Below are 27,015 nucleotides of genomic sequence, written 5' to 3'. Positions count from 1 at the left end.
GTTAAAAAATAAAAATGTTTCTAGACTAAACAATCTACAGTTATGCTTTAGTGAGAAAAGTAGTGATATCCCCTAAATGTTTTGCGCTTTATTGCAAAATTTTATATGGTGGGATGTTTTGTGATACAACTGATCTACACACAATGCATCAAATGTGATAACTCAAAACATTCTTTAAATCACTACTCCCAATGGTAAACAGTTCCTAAGGTTGCAGGTAGGCCTCTCACAGCAAACACATATCTTCCATTCAGTCCGCTGTGCACAGAATTCCATCTTTCTGCACATTATATGTGAGTTCAACGATTCAAACATGTCTGCTGTAGGTGAGCAGAGTTTGAATGCTATTTAACTAGTAACCAATAACGCACGAAAAATGGTGTATAAAGAGGAATAAATCATGAAATAAGTGAGCTTGACTCGTTCCTTGAATATATTAAGATATATATGCAAAGTTTTGTGATAGTAATTCTCTTATAACAGAAAAAGGAGAATTCTACCCTGTTTCCTACTTGTCCTCATCCGGAAACTACATTGTAAGGGTGCGTTTATGCTCGTTTTTGTTTTTGTTTTTTGTTGGGGGGGCGATAATCAGCTTTTGAAATGCCATTAGTGCAGACCATGGTTGCGTCCATGCTCATTTTCAAATTAATGCTGTTTCAAAAGTCAATTCAAAATGCACAAAAAGGTGCATACACGATCAGCGATTCTGCCTAGACATGTTTCATGAGGAAGCATAAATGCTAACTCACATACTGTACATATAATACGTGCCTAAAGGCATTATTTACCAATGGGAGCAGGGATTTAAAAATATTGGAGTTATAATATTTCATGTATAAGTGCAAATAAGTTGTATCACAAATCATCCTTCCATATGAAAATTTTGCAATAAAGCTTAAAATGAGATTTCACTATTCTTTTCAGTAAACCATAACTGTAGACAATTTATTCTCGAAACATTTTTATCACAACTATTATTCACATTTTGTATATTCAACAATACTCCCACATTGATTGTACAATTAATACCTTTACATTGGTTGTTCCTATCCCCAACTCACATTTTGGAACTATTTTGAAGCACTAAAGCTGGGTTTTTGTTTCATCTGCAAATGGTAAATAAGGCCTTTAACAAGAGGTAGATTTATCTGTCTACAGCTAAGTTAGCTGATATAACATACTTGTACAGTGTATGATGTGGATGTCTTTGAGAGATGCTTTGAACACAGTTGTTGATATTCTGCTTAACAAGGTTTCCATCATAGTGGAAAGGTGTTGTGTAAAACCGGTCAAGTATCACTATCATCAAAATCATAATTCATATTATCATAACCACATAGAAAATGATGGAGTGCCCATAATCGTTTCACAGAGCAATATAAGCTCATTTACTAACCCTCACTTGCAATTGCTCACAAATGGCTACTTGTACAACACATTGTGTATACATATAATGGATAACAGGATACAACATTGCGATTCACTGACAGATTGCCCCTCATCTAAGTAGATAAACACTGATCATCAAAAGGTTTAGTCGCTGATATGATAAAAACCATGAGCATACAAACTTGGGTTGGAATCAAACCAACAACCTACTCATTGCTAGGCAGGCATCATATCCACTAAAATACCAAGCTCCTGCCCGATAGCCAGAGATGGTGAACTGATCACTTATAGCAACAGGTATAACTAGAAATGTCGCTACAGCGACTGGTTATACCCCCGCCAAACAACATTTCATAAGCTTTGGTCAAAACAACATTTCATAAGCTTTGGTCAAAAAACTGAGGAAGTAGTTAAATCCGCAAGATCTTTCCTTGATCTTCTGCCATTAATATGCCGTTACCATGGCAACGTACTTTCGGGTACTGTCGAAAAATGTGTCTTGCACATCTACAACCAAAGGCACACATCTGTACCAAGTTTCATGGAAATTGGGCAAAAACTGAGGAAGTAGTTTGCAACACAAAATTTTCCATCATTTTGGCTCATAATATGTGAGCTGTTACCATGGCAACATACTTTTTGTCACTGTCAAGAAATGTGTCATGCTGACCTATATCCTAAGACAAACATTCAATATGAATTCCATGAGAATTGGAAGAACACTGATGAAGCAGTTTTGCCATGAAGCATTTTGCCCTATATTTTACCAATAACATGCCGTTACCATGGCAACGCACTTTTTGCCACTGCGGAAATATGTGTCTTGCACATTAACATATTCAGATGAACATCTGTACCTAATTTCATAAAAATTGATCAAAAACTGTGAGAGGAGTTCGCGACGCAAGATTTGTACCCATTTTTGCCCATAATATGCCATTACCATGGCAACGTACTTTTGGGTACTGTCAAAAAATACGTCTTGCACATCTACAACCCAAGGCACACATCTGTGCCAAGTTTTATGGGAATCGGTTGAAAACTGAAGAAGTAGTTCGCGACGCAAGATTTGCAACGGACCGACCGCCCGACCGCCCGACCGCCCGACCGCCCGACCGCCCGACCACCCGACCGTCCGCTGATTCCTATATACCCCCTTCAAACTTCGTTTGGCGGGGGTATAATAATACTATTCAAATTAATGGTTCTTGTTTTGAGCTGTTTTTATTGCAATTGATTGACACATTGCCCTTCATCTACTTTAATAACACTGATTATTCAGAGGTTTTAGTAGTAGCCATGATAAAAATCATGGGCATACGTATTATTATAAATTGGACTCAAATCAACGGCATCCTGATTGCTAGACAGGTGTCACAGACTACAGAGCTTCTGCCCAATAGCCAGAGATGGTTCTGATCCCTTTACTCTTGAGCAGGTACTGTGTGTATCTATTTCAATTAATGACCACATGTGCCAAATTTCTTTCGAATCACAACAAACTACAGAAGTATTTCAATCTGCGAGACATTTTCCTGATTTTAGAGTCACACAGTGTAATGCATTTGTAATATGGCAGCACATTTTCCACTGCTCTTACAATCTTTCCTGCATCCATGCTCCCTGCTCTTTGTGATGAATAATTAAAGCGCGATCTTTTACGAGCATGAGCTGTGACTCTCTCTCACATGGGACCTCCATGTCCATATGAGGCAAAGAGTGTTTTGCCTCTTACTAGACAGGATGGTATGATTACACAGAACATTGCTCAGCTAGACTCGGGAATTAAACCCGAGCCACTTAGATTGGGAAGCAGACGTGCTAAAGATTGAGCCAAATCACTCTGCCATTGCCCTTTCCAGTATTATTGCCAAATGTGTCTTTCACAAAATTACATTGAGCACAACATGTGCACCAAATTCGGTGTGCATCACTTGGAAACTGGAGTGCTTTAATCTGCAAGCTTTTTGAATAATGGGGGGGGGGGGGATGCCCTGTTACCATGGCAACACACTTTCCAATACTCTTGGAAATATGTGACTTGTACAACTTATATCGAGTTATTCATGTGTGCCAGTTTTTTTTTTGTGAATCACTGTAACACTGGAGAGGTAGTTTGACCTAGAAGCATTTAAAGAGAAAATCCACCCAAAAATGAATAAACTCTAAAGAAAGAAAGAAAAAATCCCTACAGAACTTTTAAAAAATTACAAAAATCTGAAAAGAAATTTGGAAGGTATGACATTTGAAATGTCACATTTCTTCGGAAAACATTTTTTGACCAGTCCTTATGAATATTCAAATGAGTGAAATGATGATGTTATGCCTGCAAAATTTATCATATGTATGTTATGGATGAAATTTGGAAATTTTTTATTTTAAGCTAATAAAGGTAAAAACCTCTTCCGATACCAAAATATATCAGAGTTAACATTTGTTCTTTTTTATCCTGGGTGGTACTAAGGCAAGTCTTATACAGCTGAAATATTCAGACTTTTGTCATTTCTGTATATGAAATGTTGCACTGTTCAGCAGGGAATTATCTCTCTTATAAAACTGGAAAAAAAATTGGAGTGGATTCTTCTTTAACTGATCTTGAGGGCCACAATGTGCTGTTACCCTGGCAACATTCTTTTCGCCTCTCTTGGAAAATGTGTCTTGCACAACTTTACATTGAGCTTAACATGAGTGTCATATACCATGTAAATCACTTGAATGCTGGAGAGGTACTTCAATCTGCTAGCCTTATCTGATTTTGCAGCCATAATGTGTTGTTACTATTGTAACACACTTACTGCTACTCATGAAAAATGTGTCTGGCATAACTTCACATTGAGCTCAACATGGGTGCCAAATTTTGCCTGAAAACTGGAGAAGAAGGTGTCTTCTGCATCTGCCTGTAATGGCCATCACAGACACCAAATTTTTAGGTCAACTGCTCAAAAAATGAGGGAGTTCGATCTGCAAGATTTTGCAATGGACCAACTGACTGACCAACTGACTGATGGACCGCTCGGCCACCCAATTTTGGGGTGATTCCTTTACACCCCTTACACAATATGTGGTGGACAGGAAATAACAATGCAACATAAGAATCATAGATTTGAATAAACACATGGTACCCACTGCTACAAGGGATCAGAACCATCTCTGGCTATAGGATAGAAGCTTGGTAGTCTAGTGGGTATACATGCCTGTCTAGCTATCAGGAGGCTGTTGGTTTAAAGGGTGCGTACAGTTCTGGTTGAGGTGAGGATTAAGCTTTTAACATTTTGCAAGATATTCAGAAACCACTCTATGAGATGTCAAAGAGCATGCAATTCTGAGGGGTATCAAAAGTTTGTTTGATGAAACTCGGTTTTGAAATGGCCGAGATACCCCAAAACAAGGTGAAACAAAGAGATTCTAATAAAAGGGGTGGCCTGTCGTCTTTTATCATTATCACTTTTTTTGATATCTCAGCTATTTGAAAACCAGTTTTCATCAAATAAACATTGAATCCTTCTTAAAATTACATGCTCTTTCATATTTCATAAGAGGTTTCTCATTATCTCACTTAGGAATGTTCAAAACATGAATCCCCACCTCAACCAGTACTGTACAGTCCCTTTAAAGGGCCCTTGAAATCCAAATGCATATTGATTTGTGTTGATTTATGATACCCTCAACATCACGTTTGCGGTGAAACAAATATCTAGAAACATTTCATATATTTCTAACGATTTTTTCCTCCATTTTTCTTGAGATTACTTGGGAACGCCCACAAAAAATCCTTCCAAACCAATATTCCTCAGATGACCTCAGCTGTCAATCGTTGCTAAAGTACTGAAATGTTTAACAAAGACATTGGAATGCACCTTCCCCTTGACTCAGCATAACTTGCACATTTCTGTGATATTAATGTGACTAACAAAAGACATGGCGAGGGAACATGCAAGTTATGCTAGATATTCGTTTCACCGCAAAAGTGATGTTGAGGGTATCATGAATCAACACAAATCAACATGCATTTGGATTTTAGGGGCCCTTTAAATCCAACATGAGAAGGATATAACATGTCAGAGAATGTATTAATTTAAATCACATTTTCTCATATTTCACATTGGCAATAAGGCAAATAAGAGACTATTCACACATGTCATAATATAGACACTTTTCTACACTTTAAACTCTGATACTGATAATACCAGATGATTAAAATCTTGATAACTTACTCTCTTGTCGATGTCACCATGTTGAAGCTGCACAAAGCGAGCACTAATGGCAGCAATGTAGCTCTGCTGGCTTGCAAAGGCCACACGCCCAGCTCCTTTAGGGTACTTCAGCTCAGGGTCAGTGTCAATACCAGCATAGCACACTCCACCATACAGACGATCCATTATCATGGCTAATTCAACTGCAAGAAGAAGAAGCAATTACACATACTTTTGATAAAACAGAATGGGAAAGTGTCAAAACGACGGCTTAATTAAAGGCATCTCTTGCACAGAAAATGCACAGCCATGCTGAAACAGACATTTAACAAGCTGATCTTAAATATTTCAAAAACATGTATGTTTAGCATATTTCTTCTACCGGTATACCAAAACTGTCATAAGACTATTTTCTTGAAACAGTGTGGCAACTATAAATGGTTTTTATTTGTTTACAGCAAAATTTGGCCAAAAATAATGCAGTTATTATCAAACATTACATTTAAAACATAAAACAAAGACTTTTACATGCTCCTTACATGAAGGCCTGACTACTGTATCATATGAAATGTACAATGACGTGACTATCATCGTCAATGAGAGAGAGAAAAAAAAATACAAAAAAAACTTGTAGTCGAACTACATGTACCAACTACCATCGAGCTTCTTCCCTGTATATTAAAATCACTAATGTCTCGTCAGACCTGACCAGAATTTCCCTGACGACACATGCACAACGTCCGACAAACTCTCCTTACTCTGCCTAAAATGTTCCTGTAAGTGTTGTCTAGAAGATGTCATGGAAATTCTTGCCAAAATCTTCTCTAGGCTACCTTGGGTAAATACACAACACTGGACATCTGGACAACCCTTTTATTAGGTCGCTCTCAAGGTAAGATTCAGCTGACACAGGAAGTCGATTTATAACACACATACAATGTATGTACAGAATGACACACCACACCCAGAACATGTGCAATGATCATAATCCTGTCTTGTTTACAAACACTGTTCTCTGCTTTAATGCTTACAGACCTGGAAATTTTGAATTTTCCATCATACTATTACAAAATAAGAATCAATGTAAATAAGAATACATGTAAAATTTTCGTAGAACTTCATCTAAATCGATTTTATTAAAACATCTTTAAATGCATTAAAAAGCAGTTTATCAATGCAATTTCCTGCACTTAAAACAAATAGGTTGGATGACACATGAATGGATAGGTTGCTATGGAAATCTACCCACAGAGGGTTTTTCAGTGTGTGTCTGTCTAGAAAGCATCTCCTTTTCTTCCCTTGTTTTTATTTCCTAGGAGAGGAATGTTATCATCTGTTTGTTCTCTGGACCTGAATGTGGTAGAATCATATAAATAACATGGCAAGAGTGCGGTTTAAAATTGTCCTCAGAGAAATATATAAATAAATTGTAAACATTAGCAAAGCAGCCAATTCAATTTATCAATTAAAAAAAAAAACAGTTGCAAGCATCATTCACCTCTGTTTTGTACATATCCTGTCATGTTCATGACAAATACAAATTTTATGAGCTTGTACACAATGGTATTTGTAAGCTATGGAAGCCATCTCCTGAACACACGTGATGAATGCCGGTCAGGCTAACCTTCCTCAGATCTAATTATGTTGAGTACCCGGTGAAGGCATTCAGCTACACCACGCAAATGACACATGTCTAGGACTCTCCTGTGTGTGCTGCACCATAATGATCCAAACCCTGACCAAGTAAGTGTATGTGTGTGTGTGTGTGTGAGTATGTGTGTGTGTGTGTAGACATGTGTGTTTCTTACAGGAGTACAAGCATCAGATACTGGTATACCACTGAGGTATATATAATATGTTTCAATGCCTGTCTGTTTCATTTGCCCTTGTGGGCCTCTGTGCAAATCCAATGTCTGATGGGCTGTTGTCTGTGTTTCATGCATAAGCTTTTCCTCCAACTACCAACCATATGTTTGTGTGTGCACATATGGGTGTATATGTGTGTGTGTGTGTATGTGTGTGTGTGTGTGTGTATGTGTGTGTGAGTGTGTGCATAGCATTTATGTGGGCATGGCTTGCTCTGTATTCACGTCACAGGCACTGCTGAAAATGCCATGGCATAATAACCCCCTCTCTCCCCTCTTGATTGGCAGCCAGTAAATACCCTTCTCTCGTCAGCTCATCCATCCTGAGAATTTAACTGAGAGCATTTTCAAACACATTCCTCTACTCCAGCAATGCACAAGCAAGCTGGCCATTCCTCGATCCAGCTGGCTGCCAGCTCAATATGGACTACTTTGTAGCATGACATGGAAGGGATTCAACATACATTAACATCTCATTTGCATCCCACTTTACTCACAAGCATGCATACCCTATGTCAGTTATGCCACTGAAATGGAACAGCTGTTTTCAGCTTTCATTTACAATTCAGTGTAACCTACTATAAACTGAGATCAATATCTCTTTGTATGCTACCCATGAGAGTAATGACTCGGAATGCAAGCTGTGATGCTAGATAGGCCTACAGTATGGTCCCTCAGTACAAATGGGGTAAATGAGACAACATACATTTTTTTTTTTTTAGGGGGGGGGGGGGAAGTATTCACCAATGACTGCCAGAAAGTGAAAAATAACAGAAATGTTCACAGATCATTGTCATGATGTATGGGCATCTAAGAGAGAGAAGGAGAGAAAGTGAAACAGATATTTAATAAGGGGAAATGTTGATTTGTTTCACGACTACTATTATTTGGTGAAAAGTTGTCTAGGGAAGACACTGGAGTCAGCTATGCTATATATCCTACAAAATTGAGGGAAAAACAACAACAAACAAACAAGGCACACATGTTTGTATTTGTGCCTTTGTATGCCGAACATATATACCATCAAGGACCAAAATTTTGCTATTTCACTACAGCACCAACAGCACACATTATACATAATGTCAATGCACAATGACATGCAATCAATTGACTGTTTCTGCACAGCAAAATAATTACCCTTGGACAGTATCGCTAAAAAGTCAAATTCTGAAAGGAAGAAGTTTCTCTAGTAGTATATGGTCACATAATAACCACTGAATCTGAATATTTGCATGTCCATATTTTAGTGGATGGGCATAGGCATACCAATTGTATCTGCAGGATTTTCATCATTATGAGGGTCTGCAAAAGGATTTTGAAATGTTGACAACATGAGTACCGCATTTATGTACTATATGTCCTACAACATGTACATGCATTGGAAAATAACCCTTCATAATATGCGAGATTTTCACAAACTGTATTCGTTGACCTCAAACAAACATATTCTGCCCACATTTTACTTGAATTGCAGAACAGCAGAATAATAATACCATGACCATATGAAGTCAATAAATTGAATGCACTTCACCATGACATTAAAGATTTAAATATATTCAGGACCTGCCCGGTAGGCTTTCATCAAAGCTGTGCTGGACAATGTACACTGTATGTATGAAGTCTCCTATAACACACTGATGTATCTTATTATCCCAAAGCTAACAAGAACTTGAACCTACATGAAGGAAGGAAGGAAGGTGCATTACTGTATGTCACTTGATACATTCTCTCTAGCAGATAAGGATGCTCTCTTATAATGAGTGATGCTAGATAAGTTGCAGAAATTTACATGAAACCAACAGCATCTTTAACTGCTACAATATCCACATCCTTCCACACACTCAGCCATGACAGAGATTTTTTTGTTTTCACATTGCAAGAGCCACTCTACTAGAATCATCCATTATGTATTACTTGCGCCAAGGAAAATTCTTGAATAGTTGTAAAGATGAACAAAAGAATTCAGCCCAATCATAGGACACCAATACAAAAGCCTGTATGGGAATTACTGTTTACCTGAGCTTCAAGTGGACCTGTGGTGCTTCTTGATCATTTTGTCTTTAAATGAAATGGAACTACCTCTTCGAAGTTCTTACAAACAAAATATATGCACCACTTTTCGTTAATCTGTACAACTACAGGAAGAGGCATTAATAGAAATAGGTAAGCCTCAGAAGCTCAGGCCAAAGCCCTCACTGGTAACACATGCACAAACCCTATGGATGATTTCTACTAGTGGTGTACATCTAGTCTGAATGCATTTGGACAAAATGATTAAACTTAAAAGGTCATTTCCATCAGAGGAACCCCTCCTTAAATTGTCATAGACAACTGATATAGTTTCCCCACATGACATACAGTTGTAAATGTATCTACACAAAATATCACAAAGGGTGTATAATTGCTTGATCTGAAGGAGAAGTTTGCTATCATCATTTCTTTTGGACTTTTCTTGAGTGTGTGTGTGTGTGTGTGTGTGTGTGTGTGGTGGGGGGGGGGGGGGGGAAGCATTGCTTAAAGGGCCTGCTTCTGTGCCTAAATATGTGACACATAATTCAACAAGCATGTTCACCCAACACCTCAGAATATTGGTTATGATTATAACATAAGTTATGAACACCTTTTAAAAAAAATGTTACATGCTGGTCTTAAAAAAAACAACAAGATGACAATGTTAATTTGGACAACTTGCCTGCCCCCCCCCCCATGTTTTATAGGGACCCAGCTAGGTCAGGATGATTTTAATGACATGAAAAACTTCTTGCTTTGTATTATAAAGAGTATAATGTTGGCGTACTTTTTTCTGGATTAAAAAATAATAAATAAGCAATAAACAAAAATAACACAATTTTGCTTTACACATGCTTGGGGCTTGGGCCTTTGCCTCAGGCTCCTATGGGGGTCGTCTATACAGTTGAAAATTTTTGAAAAAAAATTCTTAATCTGACATATTAAAATGATTCATGACAATCTTGCGAAAAGTCTGAACATATACACTGTATCTGCATTAGGAGATGAGCTTGCAATAAAATCAGATCACAAAGACCCACTTCTGATTTGTTCTGCCCAAGAGCCACCATTGCCACTTGCATCAATTTAAATTTTTTTAAACATTAAATTTACATCATTTACATGTGGCACTGCCTAGTAGGTATTGCAATTGATGACCATTGAAATTTACACACTTTCGGGAGATGAAGATGTAAGAGCAGATGAAAATATCACTCGGACCGATTGGCCTCACTCCTACTTGTTATTCCCGATGTGCCCAAAAAGGCCACCACTGTTGCTGTCATGAGCAATTTAATGCTTTGCTTGTTAGCAAATCTAAATGCACTACCAATTACTGGTTCTGCCTCTAGATCTGCACAAGATCTTAGAAATTAATATACTGGTAGGTGGCACTCTCTGGGCCCACCTTAGGCCCAAATTGGGCCCATCTATACCATTTACAGAACCATGGATTCCCTCCCTTAAATTTCTCCTGAGTCTGGATAAATTCAGACTGTGTCTGAATTGAGATAAAAAGTAAACACTTTCAGGATGGCACAATGACGCACATAACAAGACACACATAATATTAGTGATGATGATGATAGGTGGATAAATAATGATGAATCAAAAGGACAGCAATAATCTACTACCGACTTCAGGCTCAGGAGAGCCTTAAATTGCTTGGTGTAAATTTGATGAAAAACCCCAGTTGGACTACAGTGTCATGCTTTATGGCCATTTTTACAATCAGTGGTGTAAAACACGGTTTTGGCACTAATTGGTGTATAACTTTCTTATTCACTGACAGATATGCATTATTTTTTCTCATAAACTTACCACCCACAGTGTCTACCTTGGGTACCTTAATGAACTTTCCTCTCTTTTTCTTTCAGATGTGGCATGCACTTTACATGCTTGAAATCCAACACTTTTGGTGTATGCACTCTGACATGGTTTTTTGGTCAGACCTAGCATATTAAATTGTTTATTCCTTTTCATTATTTCTGTTGTTGTGGTGATAGACAGGTATCCAACATTAAGAACTATTATGTTTACCAGGTTCTGCTTTGTCTTCTTTAAAGACTGAAATTGTCCAAACTTTATGTTTCGGAGGTGACATTTTCCGTTAACAATTAACCCCTCTTTTGAGTTAGCTCTTGCTCACAATTATAAAATTCAACTTTGCTAATTTCCATCAAAACAGAATAGTAATCAATCTGACTTAACTTCGATCCAAAGATTATTTGATTCAAATAGCTTATCATTTTTTGGTGAGTGTTTAAAAATTTATGCAACTTTTCCGTTAACTTTTCTGTCACCTCCGAGACAACAGATTTATGTATTTGATTTTTATATTCTTGACATCAGTTATACATTACATTTACAAAAAATTAACATATCCCCTTACATTATCTCTGAAGGAAGGTAGTAGAAATATAGCCTGTTGTTTTCATTTCGGAGCAATTTACAATTTTCCGTTAACACTTGTCACCTCCGAAACAATCGTCACCTCCGAAACAACAAGCGTATTATATTTGATAATTTTTCGAAGACAAAGCAATTTTGTTTGATTCTGTCCAATTGACAGGAATCTCTTTTGGATGAAAATAGTAATATGGCAACAGGAAGTGAGAATTTTCTAGAGATTAATAAAAGATCTAATAAAAACTAAGAATTACTGTTTCGGAGGTGACAAAACACTGTTAACAAGAGTTTTTGCTCATTTCTATTGAAGAGAAACCATATCATGTATACCAATGGTTTCATTTATTTTAGTAACATAAGTCTCAAAGTGGAGAAATCAACTAACACACTCTCACTCTTATTTTTATTACTATACTGTATGTTTTAGGGCAAATTTACATTTTTTTCACTTTTTTAACAAATAGAATGCACAAAATACACCCATCTGTTGTATATGTGATATTGTAATCAAGATCAAATCTCCTGCTTTAGTTAAGTAAACATATAGATGCTTTCATCTTAGAAGCTTGATTTCCAATTTAAGCAATTTAGTTGTGAAGATTTACCAATCAAAGCTTTCCATGTAGGTTGCTTTTTCTTGTGTTTCGGAGGTGACATTGTTTGTTAACACCATATTGTTATGTGATAGTGAAAGGCAAGACTTCAGTTCCTTTTCACTATCTATTAACATTTTCAAATACATTTAATATCTACAAAATCATCACAATAGAAGTGACTTTTGTATACCTAGCTCACCAGAATTCCCTTGGTACCAAAGTGATACATGTGGCAGTTCATGCATGCCCTAGTCCACAATCTTAAAAAAAAAATCATCAAATAATCAAACTCCACAAAAAGGCCACATGCCTATACATGTAGCTGGTGCACAACTTGTTCTTGAATTCTTAGTTGTTGTTTTTCCATGTACAACGTGGTAATCATAAACAAAATTATGTGATTTTTTTTTTAAAAATATGACAATAATTATTACATTTTCCAAGTTGAACCAACTGTTTATGACATTGTATTTCTAAAGATGATTGAAGTTATCTGACAACTAAAGTGAACAGAGGAACAAGTCCCCAGGACTGGAAAGGGAAAGATCCAAAAACAAGATTTGTAGTTCTATCTCAATATAATTTTGATGATGTGTGTACTTTGTTTTGTTATCATGTTTTATCTTAGAATTTGGCTTTAAGTACTGGAATTTCAAGGATAAGAAAATGGTTTCTTAGAGGACAAGTTCACCTTCATATACATGTGGATTGATTGAATGCAACAACATTAGTAGAACACATCATTGAAAGTTTGGGAAATTGGACAATCCATTCAAAAGTTATGGGTTTTTTAAAGTATCTATGCAATCACTGCTGGATGAGACGACTACGACAGTGTATGATGTCACATGCATACAACGATATAGAGAAAATATAAGTGAATTTCACAAAACTTTACTTTTTGAAAAAAAGTGCACATTTCTTCAACTTGCTACTGATGTATGTTAGGGCAATATTATTCACCCTGCCTTCCAAAAGAGAGAAGTCAAGTGTTCTTTTGTTATGCAAGAAAAGTGAAAATATGTTGAATTTTCTTGATACTTTCTCTATATCCTTGTACACGTGTGACATCACAAGCTATAGAAGTCTTCTCATTCAGCTTTGACTGAGCAGAAACTTCAAAAATTCATAACTCTGGAACGGATTGCCTTATTTTCCTCAAACTCTCACTGATGTGTTTTACTAATATTGCTGTATTTACTCAACCCTCATGTCTATTGAGGTGAACTTGTCCTTTTTCGGTCCCTTATAGGGTTATTTGAGACCAGTTTGTGTCCGGGACCTTCTGTGAAGTTGATGGGTAAAATTACTGAAAAAAAAAATTCCCCATAAGTTCACAGAAAAGCATTATGCTGCTCTCTTCAGCTGGGAAACACAAACTGTTGTCTTAACCAAACTGTAAAAACTTGCTAAAAATTAGTATGAATTACAATCTAAAACAAAATATGAGCTGGTATCCACTATCATGAAAGAGAATAACGAAACAAAATAACAAGTAAGAACTGAAAGAAAGAGCATGTATATGAAAATTAAAGCCATGAGGAAAGACATGAATGTTCACAATATATTAGTTAACACCTGAGAAGTTGGGTTGTCTCTGTGTTGTATCACCTCCAAAACAATAAAATGATTTTTTCTTATCTTATACTTTTTACTCTCAAAAGTGACTAATACAAATATGATTTGCTGGTAATTTTCAAGCAATTCAGAAAGATACATAAAATATATTTTAGTAATGTCAACAGTTTAAATGAATCTGGTATATAGAAAATTTATCCCAGATGAACCAAACACCTTTCACCAGTATTATAACATTTGTATGGTGGCTATCAAGAATGATGAAGAATTCATGAACATCCTTGAATTAATCTATTTATAATACTATGTGCAAACAAAAACAGAATACAAGTCAAATAAGAATTTTTGCTTTTGGCATTCATAACCTATGTCCCCACCAAAAAATTACAATGGTACCCTCTGCAACGATTAAAGATAATGAATCAATCTAAAATACAATTTGAGGGATCGAAACTATAACTCATTGCCCACACCTTACAGAAAACCCCATTCAATTTGCTTCAGAGGTCAAAGAGAAATGAGGATTTTTGTAGAGCATGTCGGGAATCCCTTCCCTCCAAGTTCTGTATATTGTGTTTACACATTAATATGCAGTTCCAAGAGCATCCAAGTGCTAAACTTGGAAGAATCAGACTCCTGACATCCTTTATAACAATCCACATTTCTTTGAGACCACTTCACCAAATTGACTGGGGCTTTCTGCAAAATAGAGCTAAGATGCTATAATTTAAGACCCCAAAGTAGATTTTAGCTGATTTAATCATATTGGGTGCTATCAATGCAAAAGTCTAATTGTAATTTTTTTTTTTTTTTTTTTGGGGGGGGGGGGGGGGGGGTGACATACTATATGAATACTTGAACACAATGTTAACATTGAATGTCACCTCCGAAACAAAGTTATTCTTCCCTGGTGTTGTGGAATAAAATGTTCTGAGAGCAAAGAAACATTACTAAAATGATCTTACACCCTCATTTCAATTTCAAGGTAGAAAATGGAATGCCATCATCATGTTTCTTCAGGTTACAATATCTAGCTTATGTCCGTCATATTCTTACTGTAAATGAATATTTCAACACAATGTTAACATTGAATGTCATCTCCGAAACGAAGTGATTCTTCCCTGGTGTTGTGGAATAAAATGTTCTGAGAGCAAAAAAACATTACTAAAATGATCTCACACCCTCATCTCAATTTAAGGTAGAAAATGGAATGCCATGTTTCTTCAGATTACAATATTTAGCTTACAACCTTCGTCCAAATGGAAGGCAAACTACCGGTGCCCATGCTAATTAATGAAGTGTAAAAAAACACTTGTTCTGTGTGGTTTATCTGCTTGAAACAGGAGTTAATTTCTTGTTCTCGAGTTATAATTATTAAAAACATTGATAAAAAGAAAAAAATTTGTGTTATTGTCACTTATTCTAAAAAAAACTGAGTGTTAATATTAATGTCACCTCCGAAACATTCTAATATGTTAACTGTCACCTCCGAAACATCCATGTGTGAAAAATCCAAGATTTAAAGAAATGATTGGAATTTCATTTAACCTACATAGGAAGGTAGCCCTTCTTAAAGACTTGTTATAGTATAGAGTTTGACCTGGCTTGCCCTCCAATAAATAGTTAAAATCTTAAAAATTGCATGTCAATTGGTATTTTTAGCAAAAATTTCTAAATCTCATGTATTTTTTTAAAAATTCACTTTAATTTCAACCCCCAAATAGTTTTGATTCACAAACTATATATTGTTGTTAACCATATAAACTTTGCATGGTGAAGTTTGACTACAGAGTTTTGTCATTATGGTGCAATTCATGAAAACAAAATTTTGCTTAAATTTACTTCAGGTGCCAGGGTTTTCCTTAAATTACACCAATAACTCTTCAGCTTTAAGGTCTGAAATGTTATTTTTTCAAAAATTTGAATACTTTCCAACAGGAATCAAACAGAATAATGAAAAAATATTTTGTTTGAAATTTTGACCCTCTGAGTACAAAAGTTACACCACTGATCGTAAAAAAGGCCTTATGGAAAATTATTCTTCTCATCAAATAAATGTGTAAAAAAAAAAAATCAAAGAACAAGTATTGTAGGATCATAACATCGTGTATATATATGTATGGGGAAGTGGTGATTGTCTCAATGACAAGAATCACATTCTAACTGATTGACCAATTGCCCTTCTTTGACATGAATAAGCACAAATTATTCAGTATTTAGGCAGTAACCATGATAAAATATCATGGGCATACATATTAGATAAGATTATAAGATAGCATTGTCTAAGATTTTTACAATATACAATGTACACCTGGAACAATGAAATAACTGACCATGCAACTTATTCCCTCATTGTGAGAGGAGATTACATGTCTGTTTGCGCAAGCTTGAGCTGACTATTGTAAAACCCATTGATTCAACTGTGGGTTAAACATCCTCAGGTCAATTTCACGGAAAGGTTGCATTTTATGAAAATCAAACTATTGAGTATAGATCATTAATGAAGCTTAATGAGATGATCTGGTATTGTTTATTCAAAGCAGCCTTTCACAACGGATATTTTGATACCTCATTTGTGAACATCGGTGAACGTGGAGTGGAGTTATGTCCAAAAAACCTTCATTTTTCATGATAATTGCCAATTTTTGCAGAATTTATGTATCATTTCTGATACACTATTATGACCATAATACAGCTTGTGTAATTCTCAGATGGCTTATTTTCTGAATGTTCTTTGGTCATAGATTGGTTTTATGATGTTCTAGAACTTGTTCCGGCATCAGTAAATATCATTCTCTCAATCTCAAAATGTGGTAGTTGATAGCCTCCCATAAGTCACGTTTTTGTGTCCCATCAGTCACACTGGTTTTCCCTATCCTGCTACTGTACCAATGAGTAGATATTCATACCACTTGGCTCAGGGTAAGCACCAACCCTTTGCCACATTCAGGAAAGAAAATATCTTTTCAGATTCTCTGTGTGTAAGAATATTTCAGAACTTACTTTCCCATGTGAAAAACGGTGGTCCTCAGAGGTCCCATAAGTCACGACAGCAATTTTTCGTTGCTGTACGTAATGCAATGATACTTTTCAAACTAAGTATGGTGTTTTCATAAACTGTAATATGATGGATCTAACCATGAACCGAGAAGAATGCATTTGATGCAACTATTTTCTCAAAATACTGGTTTGAAATTGCCAAAAATTGTCACTTTGTCCATAAGTCACAATGGAATTGACCATTACACGGATGTCTGATACAAACCAGCGAGTAGCTAGTGATTGGAATAAGGCTCACATTCTGTGGATGTACCAGCATAAGTACTGAACCAAACCTGTTCCTGGTTACAATGCATCAGAAACCAACTTCACTGTCTCACTCACTCATGATCATGTAACTCAGCATTTTGTGTGTCTGTGAATCAAGTACGAGCTGTGTTTCACCTGAAAATGTGCTAAACATCAACAACTTACTAGGAATTACTTCAGCTTCACATCTAATTTGATGATAAAGATATTTGAAAAGTTGGGTTATGAGCTATATAATATGACTTGACCTATATGACTTTTTAATCAAAATAGTATAATGGTGACTTTGAAAACACGTTGGGAAATCGATAATACTATATTTTACACTTTTATATAACCATGAAACTAATTGCATAAATTACATGTGTACATAGGATTACTTCACTATTTTCTTATTCTATCACTTTACATAAGACACATAAGGTCGAGTAAAAAAAAAAAGAAATTAGTTTCTTGTTCAGATTTTTGTAGAGAGATGATGCAGGAGGTCCTTACTATTTGATATCTTAATATTTTTCTGATCTGAGGCCCCTGCATACATGTGCACTTGCAATCTAATGCAAGATACTGGCATAGTTTCGCACCGCCTTGTACAATGATTTTCAATCATGCACAAAATAGTACATGTGTACACAGGTTGTATCAACCCTAAACATTTCATAACCTACATTGTAACATATGTACTTGCATTTGAGCCTCCAAAGTTGGGTAAAAGTTGAAAATTTGTTGTTACTTTTGACACTTTACACATTTCGGAATAACTTTACAATGCTAAAATCACTGTCATCACACATTTCGGAATAACTTTACAATGCTAAAATCACTGTCTTCGTTGCACTACATATCACACTGATGACTACACTACTTGTGTACAGTGTACGCGCATACCGCTAAGGCCCCCCCCCCCCCTCAAAAAAAAAAAAAAAAATTGTTGCATTGGCGTAACCCGCCCGACCCTAAAAATTCCGCCGACCCCATGTTTTTTCATTATCTTTTTTGCTATCGATATCAAATATCTTGTTGATTGCGATCGCGATTGCACAAACCCGGAAGTGGAAACGGCTCTGGGGATATCGGATGTACGAGGGAGAGATCTAGCGCCTCACATAAGCCTTCCTTGATCAGTTTGTCATCTGTTTCCAACACGGACGCGTACTCTAACAAGATTTATTCAGTGTATACGTAGCATTCAGACTGCGATGTATTGTGCACAGTTTTCCCATAGGTTTCTTGTGTGGAGAACTTACACGAATCTGTATATGTGGGACTGTAATAGAGATCGCCATGTGCGATGAAAAGATCGTACATATGGGTCAATTTGCATCTATCTTATCTAAGTCAAAATAGTAAACAGGCATGAGACGGAGAAAAGTTAAAAAAGGAGGAGGGACTTTGCGAGGGAGCGGAGCGACCGAGCGGGGGGAGGGTGTGGGAGGGGGGTGTCCCCCCTCCGACGGTGAGGACTTTTTGAAAATCAAGGTATGAAAGAACTCATTTTAATGCATTTTACAACTGAAATTTACTATTGTTATGAGGTACATTTTACAGAGAAACATTGTGATAATTGAATGTCATGTGACATGTTCTTGTCCAATCACAATTCGACATCATTCTAAGGTGTTGTATAATATCCACACCAATCCCATTGTATATCACCCTGTGGAACGATTCTATGTTGAGTACTTACAATGTATGATACAGAGATACAGACAGGTACAGTACATACAGACTGTACCTTGCAAAAGCACACAGCTCAATCACCCATATAGGAAATGAAATAAATTAAACAAAAAAACTATAACAGAATTTGATCATGGATGGGATGAAAACAAGGACACAATGCAAGTTATCTCTTCCTATCTTGTATGGATGAAGTTTAAATGATGCCGATATGCGATATCAGCATTATACTAAAAAGCAAAACAAACAAATATAGCGAGACAGGTCACAAAAGAGAACTGCTGAGGGGGTAGGAAAAAATTGAAGAACAAGAAATCAAAACAAGTCAAAACAAGGCCAATTTGTCAAATCATGGATGGTGGACAGAATGGTCAGGCAAGTACATGGAACTCCCAGAGAGTATAGACAGACCGTGTACTGTAAAACCAGAAACATTCATGAATGATTGGAGACAGCTTTTTTCGCGACACAAAACTGCAGCAAATTGCCAACCATTGAAAAATTATTATACTACATGTACTACGTAAAACAGGGATTTGCAACTGATTGACAAATTGCCCTACATCGACGTCGATGTAGGGCAATTTGTCAATCAGTTGCGATGAAAACATCTCCACGGAAGAAATTCATGAATTTGAAAAACAGGGATTTGTTGAACACACACTGCTGGCAGCTATACTGGTAAACAAAGCTGAATAACTAATGTGCACAATTTAAAAAAAAAAACAGACAATGTAATTAAAATACAACAACAAAATCCAAACACAAATTCACATTACTAGTAACTTTATCTTTGCCCATATCTTGGTAAATAATATAATCAATTGTGTCTAGGTCTTTTTCTCTGATATGCAGTATACTGCTGTTCACTAAGCAGCCTGTCATGTGTGATGCATGTCTTGTCTTCAGTACTTATCTGTGCACATAAAAAACTGCAACTCTACAATGTGTTGCATACAAGTATAGGATGTCTAGGCCATACATTGTATGTGAAGCTAGACACTGTAACCTACCATAAGATACCCAGGGAAGATGTCAGCAAGGGCATACAAAATGCCTACAGGAGGAATGACACAATCCCCCTACAGTACTACAGAATGCCTTGATGTACATTGTATGAAGGAACGACTATGAAGGAGATACACATGCGAGCCACATAATGAATATTCAGGCCATATGCACGGCAAGTCGGGATGACGTGCAATATTGCCATGAGGGTGAGATGGCTTGAGGAGAGGGGGCCTGAAAGGTGACTGCATGCACAAACCACTGATTCTTTGCCAATCATCATCTCATTGCTCACCAAAGCCACTCCTGCTCATGATGATAAGCATGACATATCAGCTATTTTTCCTTTTTTTTCACATTTTATTTCAGTTTTCTGTTTTATGTCATGATAAACTCATGCTCATATTTGAAACCCTGATGGGGTACACTGTATAGTATCAACAATTGACTGCCCAGTACTTCTACGTGAAAAATAGAGAAAGTGAAAGACGTGAGGATTCAGGGTAAAAAGTCAGGCCATGGATGACACTCCAGACAACGTAATAGGCCCTCGATTTACTTTGGGGGGAAGTGCCATTCAAAGTATGCATTACTCTGTCCTTTGTGATGGGATTATAAAATGAAAAGGTCAAAGCATGTGAACAGGTCTTATCATCTATAGATTACATTGAACATGAACAATTTTTCGAGAATGAATTGCTTTTATTTGTGTCCAAGGGCAAAAGTGTGCCATGTGAACTCATAAAGCAATGCTCAGTATCAATCCTTACATCTATTTTCACATTCCAACCTTTGCAGAGTATAAACTAAGAGTACCCTACAGCTGTATTCTTCTCTCTTGAACAAAAGCAGTACGGACTGCAGGTTTTAGACGCCTAAAACATTATTTCATGGTAAGCTCAAAAATGGGAGTGCCACATACACGTTTGCTAAACTGTTTGCACTTCAGGCACATCCTGAACAGACACACACAAGAACAGACACTGTCTGCACTAATCTCATCCTACACTCCATGGCGACAGGTTGAAGGAGTCATCCTAATGACAAGAATTGCAACTTGAAGGGGTAAGGGGGGGGGGGGGGAAGGGATGGGAGGGGTATTTGGCAACCTGTAATTAGAAGTTGAACTATTAACCTGTTCCTCTGTAGAGCAAATGACAAAACTATCTCACTTACACTATCCTTCTTTTGAGGATCACTTTCACCTGCTTAGCATGCTCAGCACTATAAGAAGTCTATCGGCTTTAAAAAAAGATTTCCGCATGTAGACAGGAAGCTGATTAGAAACAAGGCAACTGCCATATTGTGCTCACCCACTCAGAACATTTTGGAGGGTGCATTTCAATGTGAAATGTGTTTGTGTTTGTGCATTTGAATTTTTTTGAATTTTTCTTACATGATTATTTGCTTCAGAATGGTCTCATATTCAAGTAATGTGCAGTTTAATGTTTCCAGGTTAGCATGCCTGTACAGTGACGGGGCAATTGTTAACGGTCTGTTAACAACTTGAATATGAGACCATTCTGAAGCAAATAATTTTCACACAACAATAGATTATATATATAATGTACTCTTAAATGAACCCCACAAGGATCGGAACAATATCCTCCAGCATTCCCACTCATTTCCACTAATCAGTTACTAGCCATCCCCTTTAAGGACTGGGCAATGAGGGCAAAGTGCCTTGCCTAGAGAGAAACCGCTGCTGCCTGTGGTCTTGAACCAGGAACCTTAAAGTTGAGAGTCCTTGGGTTGTGCAATGAGCCACAATGGGTTCTCTTAAGAATATCATTGAATGAATAGTGGATGTAAGAAACAAAATCTAAGAATAAAATGTAGAACAAGAAATGTAAAAGGTACCATTGGTAACTGCATGGTTGAAGATGAGAACATTTCAACTGTGCAAGCTGCCAGAAGGAGATTATATTTATTACTTTAATCAATTACAGTGGGGAAAATTGACAAATGTCATTATGTATAGAAATGAAAGGGAAATATCAAAGCTTATAAAGACGAAATTTGACAATGGCATACACAGTGTGTATGTACTTCCCCTACCAGCATTGTAACATATAGGTTCCAACAATGCATCACTGATCTACACTTGGTTGTAATCTGTATTTGCTTTGAAAAGTTATGGATTAAACAATAGATGGATACCATAAATGATGTTTAAAGTTCCACACATGAATCTTAGACACAGACAAACAAACAGACAAAGGAAAAAAGAACCATAACACTTGAGTTCACATAATACAACTAGTATCCTGTTTGGCTGCAGTTGGTCACTGCATTACAGTACCATGGATATATGAAAAACAAAGAGAGTTTTGCTGGTAAACTTCAACATGTGACCTTAATGACCTTCAACCCACGCACGAGACCTTGGACAGCAACACGAAATCAACATATCCCATTGCATCTCCCACCTGAGATTGTTCACAATTGGTAAAATGGTTGCAATGTCATAAAGAATCTTGCATTTGAGCTTGTACAGCATGTGATCTCTACATGTATACACATACAACTGTAGTCCAGGATAATCCTCATGTGCATCATAACTCAAGCAATTTCACCATGATTGAATCAATGCAGCAAAATTTATTCTTGAATCGCATCATGTATAAGGTTATCTTAGCACTAGACTTTCAGGTTGGGTCATTCTGCCGTTCGAACTTGTAACCCAGATATTGTATCACAGATTTTCTCTGTAGTTCTTTATTCCCTTCCCACACCAAATGTTTTTCATTTCCTAAAACATTTCTTGAATATATTATTAAAAAGACATCATAACTGTTACTTTGCCAGTCACCCTTAAGTTTCCTAACATCATACCAAAGTGCAACCCTGCCATCTATTTCATATCCTATAGCCAATTATGGTCAAAGTCTTGTACAAGCTCCTGTATACGTGCTTTTTCAGTGATTGTGTTAAATGTTAGAATTTCAGACTCTGGGATTGTAACTAATTTGTATATTCAGGTTGTACAGTAAATCGGGTTTTCTGTGCAGGTCATTAGCCGCATTCACATACAAAATAGTGGGATAACAATTGTGATCCATATCTCAAGATTTTGTGCAAGTGTTCACATGGAGAGAAAAAGCGCAATAATGATCGCAATCTAAAGCTCAAGATTTGTTCACACAGACAAAAATATCCGCTAATTGGCGCACACAGTGCACTTCGCTGCGTGCGCTTCTCTTTGTCCTGTATTCTTGTGTGTCACAGAGGTGTAGTGTGCACGCTGTTGTTGTGGTTCACACGCTGTTTTGATGTGCACTTTGAATGATGGGATATAAAATCTAGAAATTATTTGTTCCAGTGTTTGCATGGTCACCGCTGGGTGAATTACTGAAGTATTGGGATAATTACGAAGTGCAAGATTTCTTGGTATTTGAATCGCAATGAAAATATAACGAATTGAATATAGCATTCACTTTAGAATATTTTATGATAGAACTTGTGTTCATTGTGGTCTATAATGCTACACTAATAAGCATCTTATTTTGAACATACTACATGTAATGTAAACACTAATGCTGTAGTGTGTCTTTAGATAAGTGTAGGGAGTAGGAATGGATTTTAAAGTCAAGTGGATTTAAGTCAAGAAGGAAGGAAGTGGGTAATTGAGACTTCCTATGACTCTGACATTGGTAGCAACCATACTCTCTCTCTCTCACTATGCTTCAAGTAACTCTTGACCAACACTACACTGAAATTGACTAGAGTCTCTAAAAGCACCAAATGATTCTCCTTTTATGTGAAGCTTCCCTATTCTTGAGAGCACTGCACTGCACATAATGATGAAATCTTTTGAAGAGAGTGTCCGAAACAAGTGAATATTGAAATATGAACTTGGTATTTGACCCCTGACCTTCATACTATATTTGCCAAACTCTGGCCTAACCTATCAACAGCTAGTTGTGATGTTTATCCTACCTGAAAACAAACAAATTGGTTTTATTCAGCTATGATATATTCAGAGTTACAATGTAGAACATGAAGTTCAGGTATCATATTTTTGACTTTCATTCCTAATCTAGGATTTAATATATCATGCCTACACTAAGTACTGGGCTTCTCTAATTCTATCCATATTGTTACGGAGGTTAACTTGGCCTAACGAACAATCATAACCACCAAAAAATCTATATCAATGAATAATGTCAAATACACCAAGTTTTGTAAAATGCTTCTAAACATTGATACAGATTGAGTATTGGTTCCCTAATCATTACAGTGTATCATCAAAATTTTAATCTACATGTACACTGCATTGTCATACTGTGTGGTCATACAATCAATTTCAGACTTTAAAAAAAAATGTTTGAATAAAATCATGCGCTGCCTTGCGATTTTAACAAGCGCAAATATGAGAATTCAATAATTATAAGCAAGTAAAAATGATACCTGGTATAAAGTTGTCACTGTTGCAAAAAAACAAACATACAAAATAGACTTCTGAAACAACATTTAGATGGACATCATTGAGCACTATGAAAATCTAACAATCTTCACTAGATGAGAACAGGAAAGATTTCACCATTACCGTTATTTAATGTTACAAGAAGTATTTCACATATATCACAAAAATACATTTATCATTCTCTGGATATGTCATAATATGCTTTATTTGGAAGAGTAGAAAAAGTAAATAATTCTATTTAGAAGACTCCAATTAGTTAGGATCAAAGTTCAGTAGTATTTATTTCTATTTATTCTCCTCTATGTGGATATTCCCACATGCTTGTTTTTTGTAGATGTATAAAGTTTGATGAAATTCTATAAACTGCTATTCAGGTGCCCTGGGAAAACTCATAATTTTTGTATTTGATCTTGACCTTGAATTAAACTTCTTAAATGACCTTTTCTCCTTGTGCCTTGAACAAGCATACTTGATGCTTCAACAAATCCTATTTTTCTTTTTTCTTTTTTCTTTTTCAAAATGGAAGAACCTCCACAAGAATTACAAATATACATTCCTGAAGATGACACTGAGATCAATTACATGCTTGCAAGTCATGATTCGGACAGTGAAGAAAACTGCCACGTATCTGGAGTTGTGATAGTGTCAACATAAAACCTATCAGCATAAACAAGAGTATGATGAAAAAGGAGCTCAAGCTGAGTCACGTGCTTGGGCAAAAAACAGGAGTTCACAAGCAAGAAGACAGCAAGAAGACAGCAAGAAGACATCAAACAATGGTTAGGAAACAACAGCTCACGAGTGTTTTGCTTAAATCCTAAATGCAAGGTCTACAGTACAGTCTTTCCTTTTTTTCATTGTCAATGGAGAGCAGCTTAAAGCCAGTATGCATACCTTAGCCACTGGGTACCTACCCAGGTGACCAACATACTCTTGGCTGCTCCACAGCTTGACTCTGGCTGTCCAAGTCCTTTGTAAATATTTGTCTCCAGGGAAGTAATACAAACTTACTTTGTCCTTGCTAGTTTTGCTACCAACAGGAATATAGCAGCAAGCAGGCATTTAGCAGGAATAGATAAACAGATAATTCACAACTCAAATGCAAGGTAAAGAATATTACTATCCACTCATTACAGCAATAAAAACAATCTGCTATTACATGTAAAGCTGATTGAAAAATGAATGAATTAAGCTCGTACAGAGAGGGTGAATCACTGAACACGAGATGAAATGACCCTGTGGACTTTCAATCAAGTTTTTATTATTATTATTTTTTTAATATTTAAATGTATGGAAGACATTGCGTGCAACACAAGACTGGCCAGACTCTTCTGCCAAACTCAAGAAATGGCTGTGGTACAAGTCTAACCAATGAATTGTCTGCCTGCGGCTTCCTCATGACGAATGCCCTCTAAAACACGTAAAAATTCTAATTTAACCAAACTATTACAAGAATGGAAAGTTTTTGAAATTCATATAAAAGATTATATGCAAGTAATATATCATCCCATGTCATTCACTATCATTTTGACATCATTCTATGAATGTGAACAATCATGCTATTTCTAGGACCTGACTATACAACTGTACATTGTAAGTTGGTACCAAATTGCCATGTCCTCCCACAGTGACATCACCATACATTTGTACATCTCAAGCTACATCCACATTTTTTTTTTCTCACAGATGGGGCTCAGCAAGTATAATATTCTGGAAAACTGGTTGGATTTACTTTTTTTTTTTTTTTTTTTTTTTGGGGGGGGGGGGGGGGGCAGGGTTTGCTCAAACCAAAGATTTCCTGAAAAATGTTAGGGTAGATTATATCAAAGATTAATCACTAAAGGTCTAAAGGCTAATTTAGTTGGAATTCTGTGGACCTTAAAATCATAGACGACCTTGACTTGATCTTTCTTTTTTGATGCATCTTTTATTTTAAGTTTGATGTAATGAGCTCATCTACTTTAAATAGTTTATTCCTTTGCGCCATGGCTTCAGGGCTACTACACGTTTTACGGATGTACATCATGTATTGTACCAAGAAATGGCTGCATTCTTGCTTAGCATGTCAACACCTCAGTTCTCACATACGTCATGCAGACCGACTTACTGATGTATACATTTCTATATTTACTAAATGGGATACTATGCATGGAAAACAAACTAGAAATATCACTTAAGGTGATTAATACCCCCGCCCCGTGACGACAGTCTTACCCAAGGAATGATCTTTCCTTGATCTTCTGCCATTTAAATGCCGTTACCATGGCAACGCAGCTTCCGACACGTCCGAAAAATATGTCTTGCACATCTTCCCACCAAGACTACTGTGTGTGCCACATTTCATAAGCTTTTGTCAAAAACTGAGCAAGTAGTTCAATCCACAAGATCTTTCCTTGATCTTCCACCATTAATATGCCGTTACCATGGCAACGCAGCTTCCGACATGTCCAAACTAGATATATCGCTACGGCTACTGATATGCCTCCGCCATAATGCATGGTTCTCCTAATAGGTCTATAGTACAATGTCTTGACAATGTGTGATGACAG

General features: G+C 36.5%; 1 protein-coding gene across 1 annotated transcript in view; it reads right to left on the bottom strand.

Annotated features, from left to right (window-relative positions):
• Positions 1-5,061: 5,061 nt before the first annotated feature.
• The window catches only part of LOC139723284 (cytoplasmic polyadenylation element-binding protein 3-like), a 51,654-nt gene continuing 29,700 nt past the window's right edge, over positions 5,062-27,015 (bottom strand). Inside the window, exon 7 of the mRNA XM_071634540.1 lies at positions 5,062-5,788. Coding sequence (XP_071490641.1) covers positions 5,550-5,788 — 239 coding nt within the window. The 3' untranslated portion in view covers positions 5,062-5,549. The remainder of the gene's footprint in view (positions 5,789-27,015) is intronic.

This window comes from Diadema antillarum, unplaced genomic scaffold, assembly GCF_040938485.1.
Source record: "Diadema antillarum isolate AM-2024a unplaced genomic scaffold, OU_Dant_1.0 scf00000184, whole genome shotgun sequence".
NCBI classification, from domain to species: Eukaryota; Metazoa; Echinodermata; class Echinoidea; order Diadematoida; family Diadematidae; genus Diadema; species Diadema antillarum.
The sequence above is the reverse complement of the archived record's forward strand: the minus strand, read 5'-3'. Positions and strand labels throughout refer to the sequence as shown.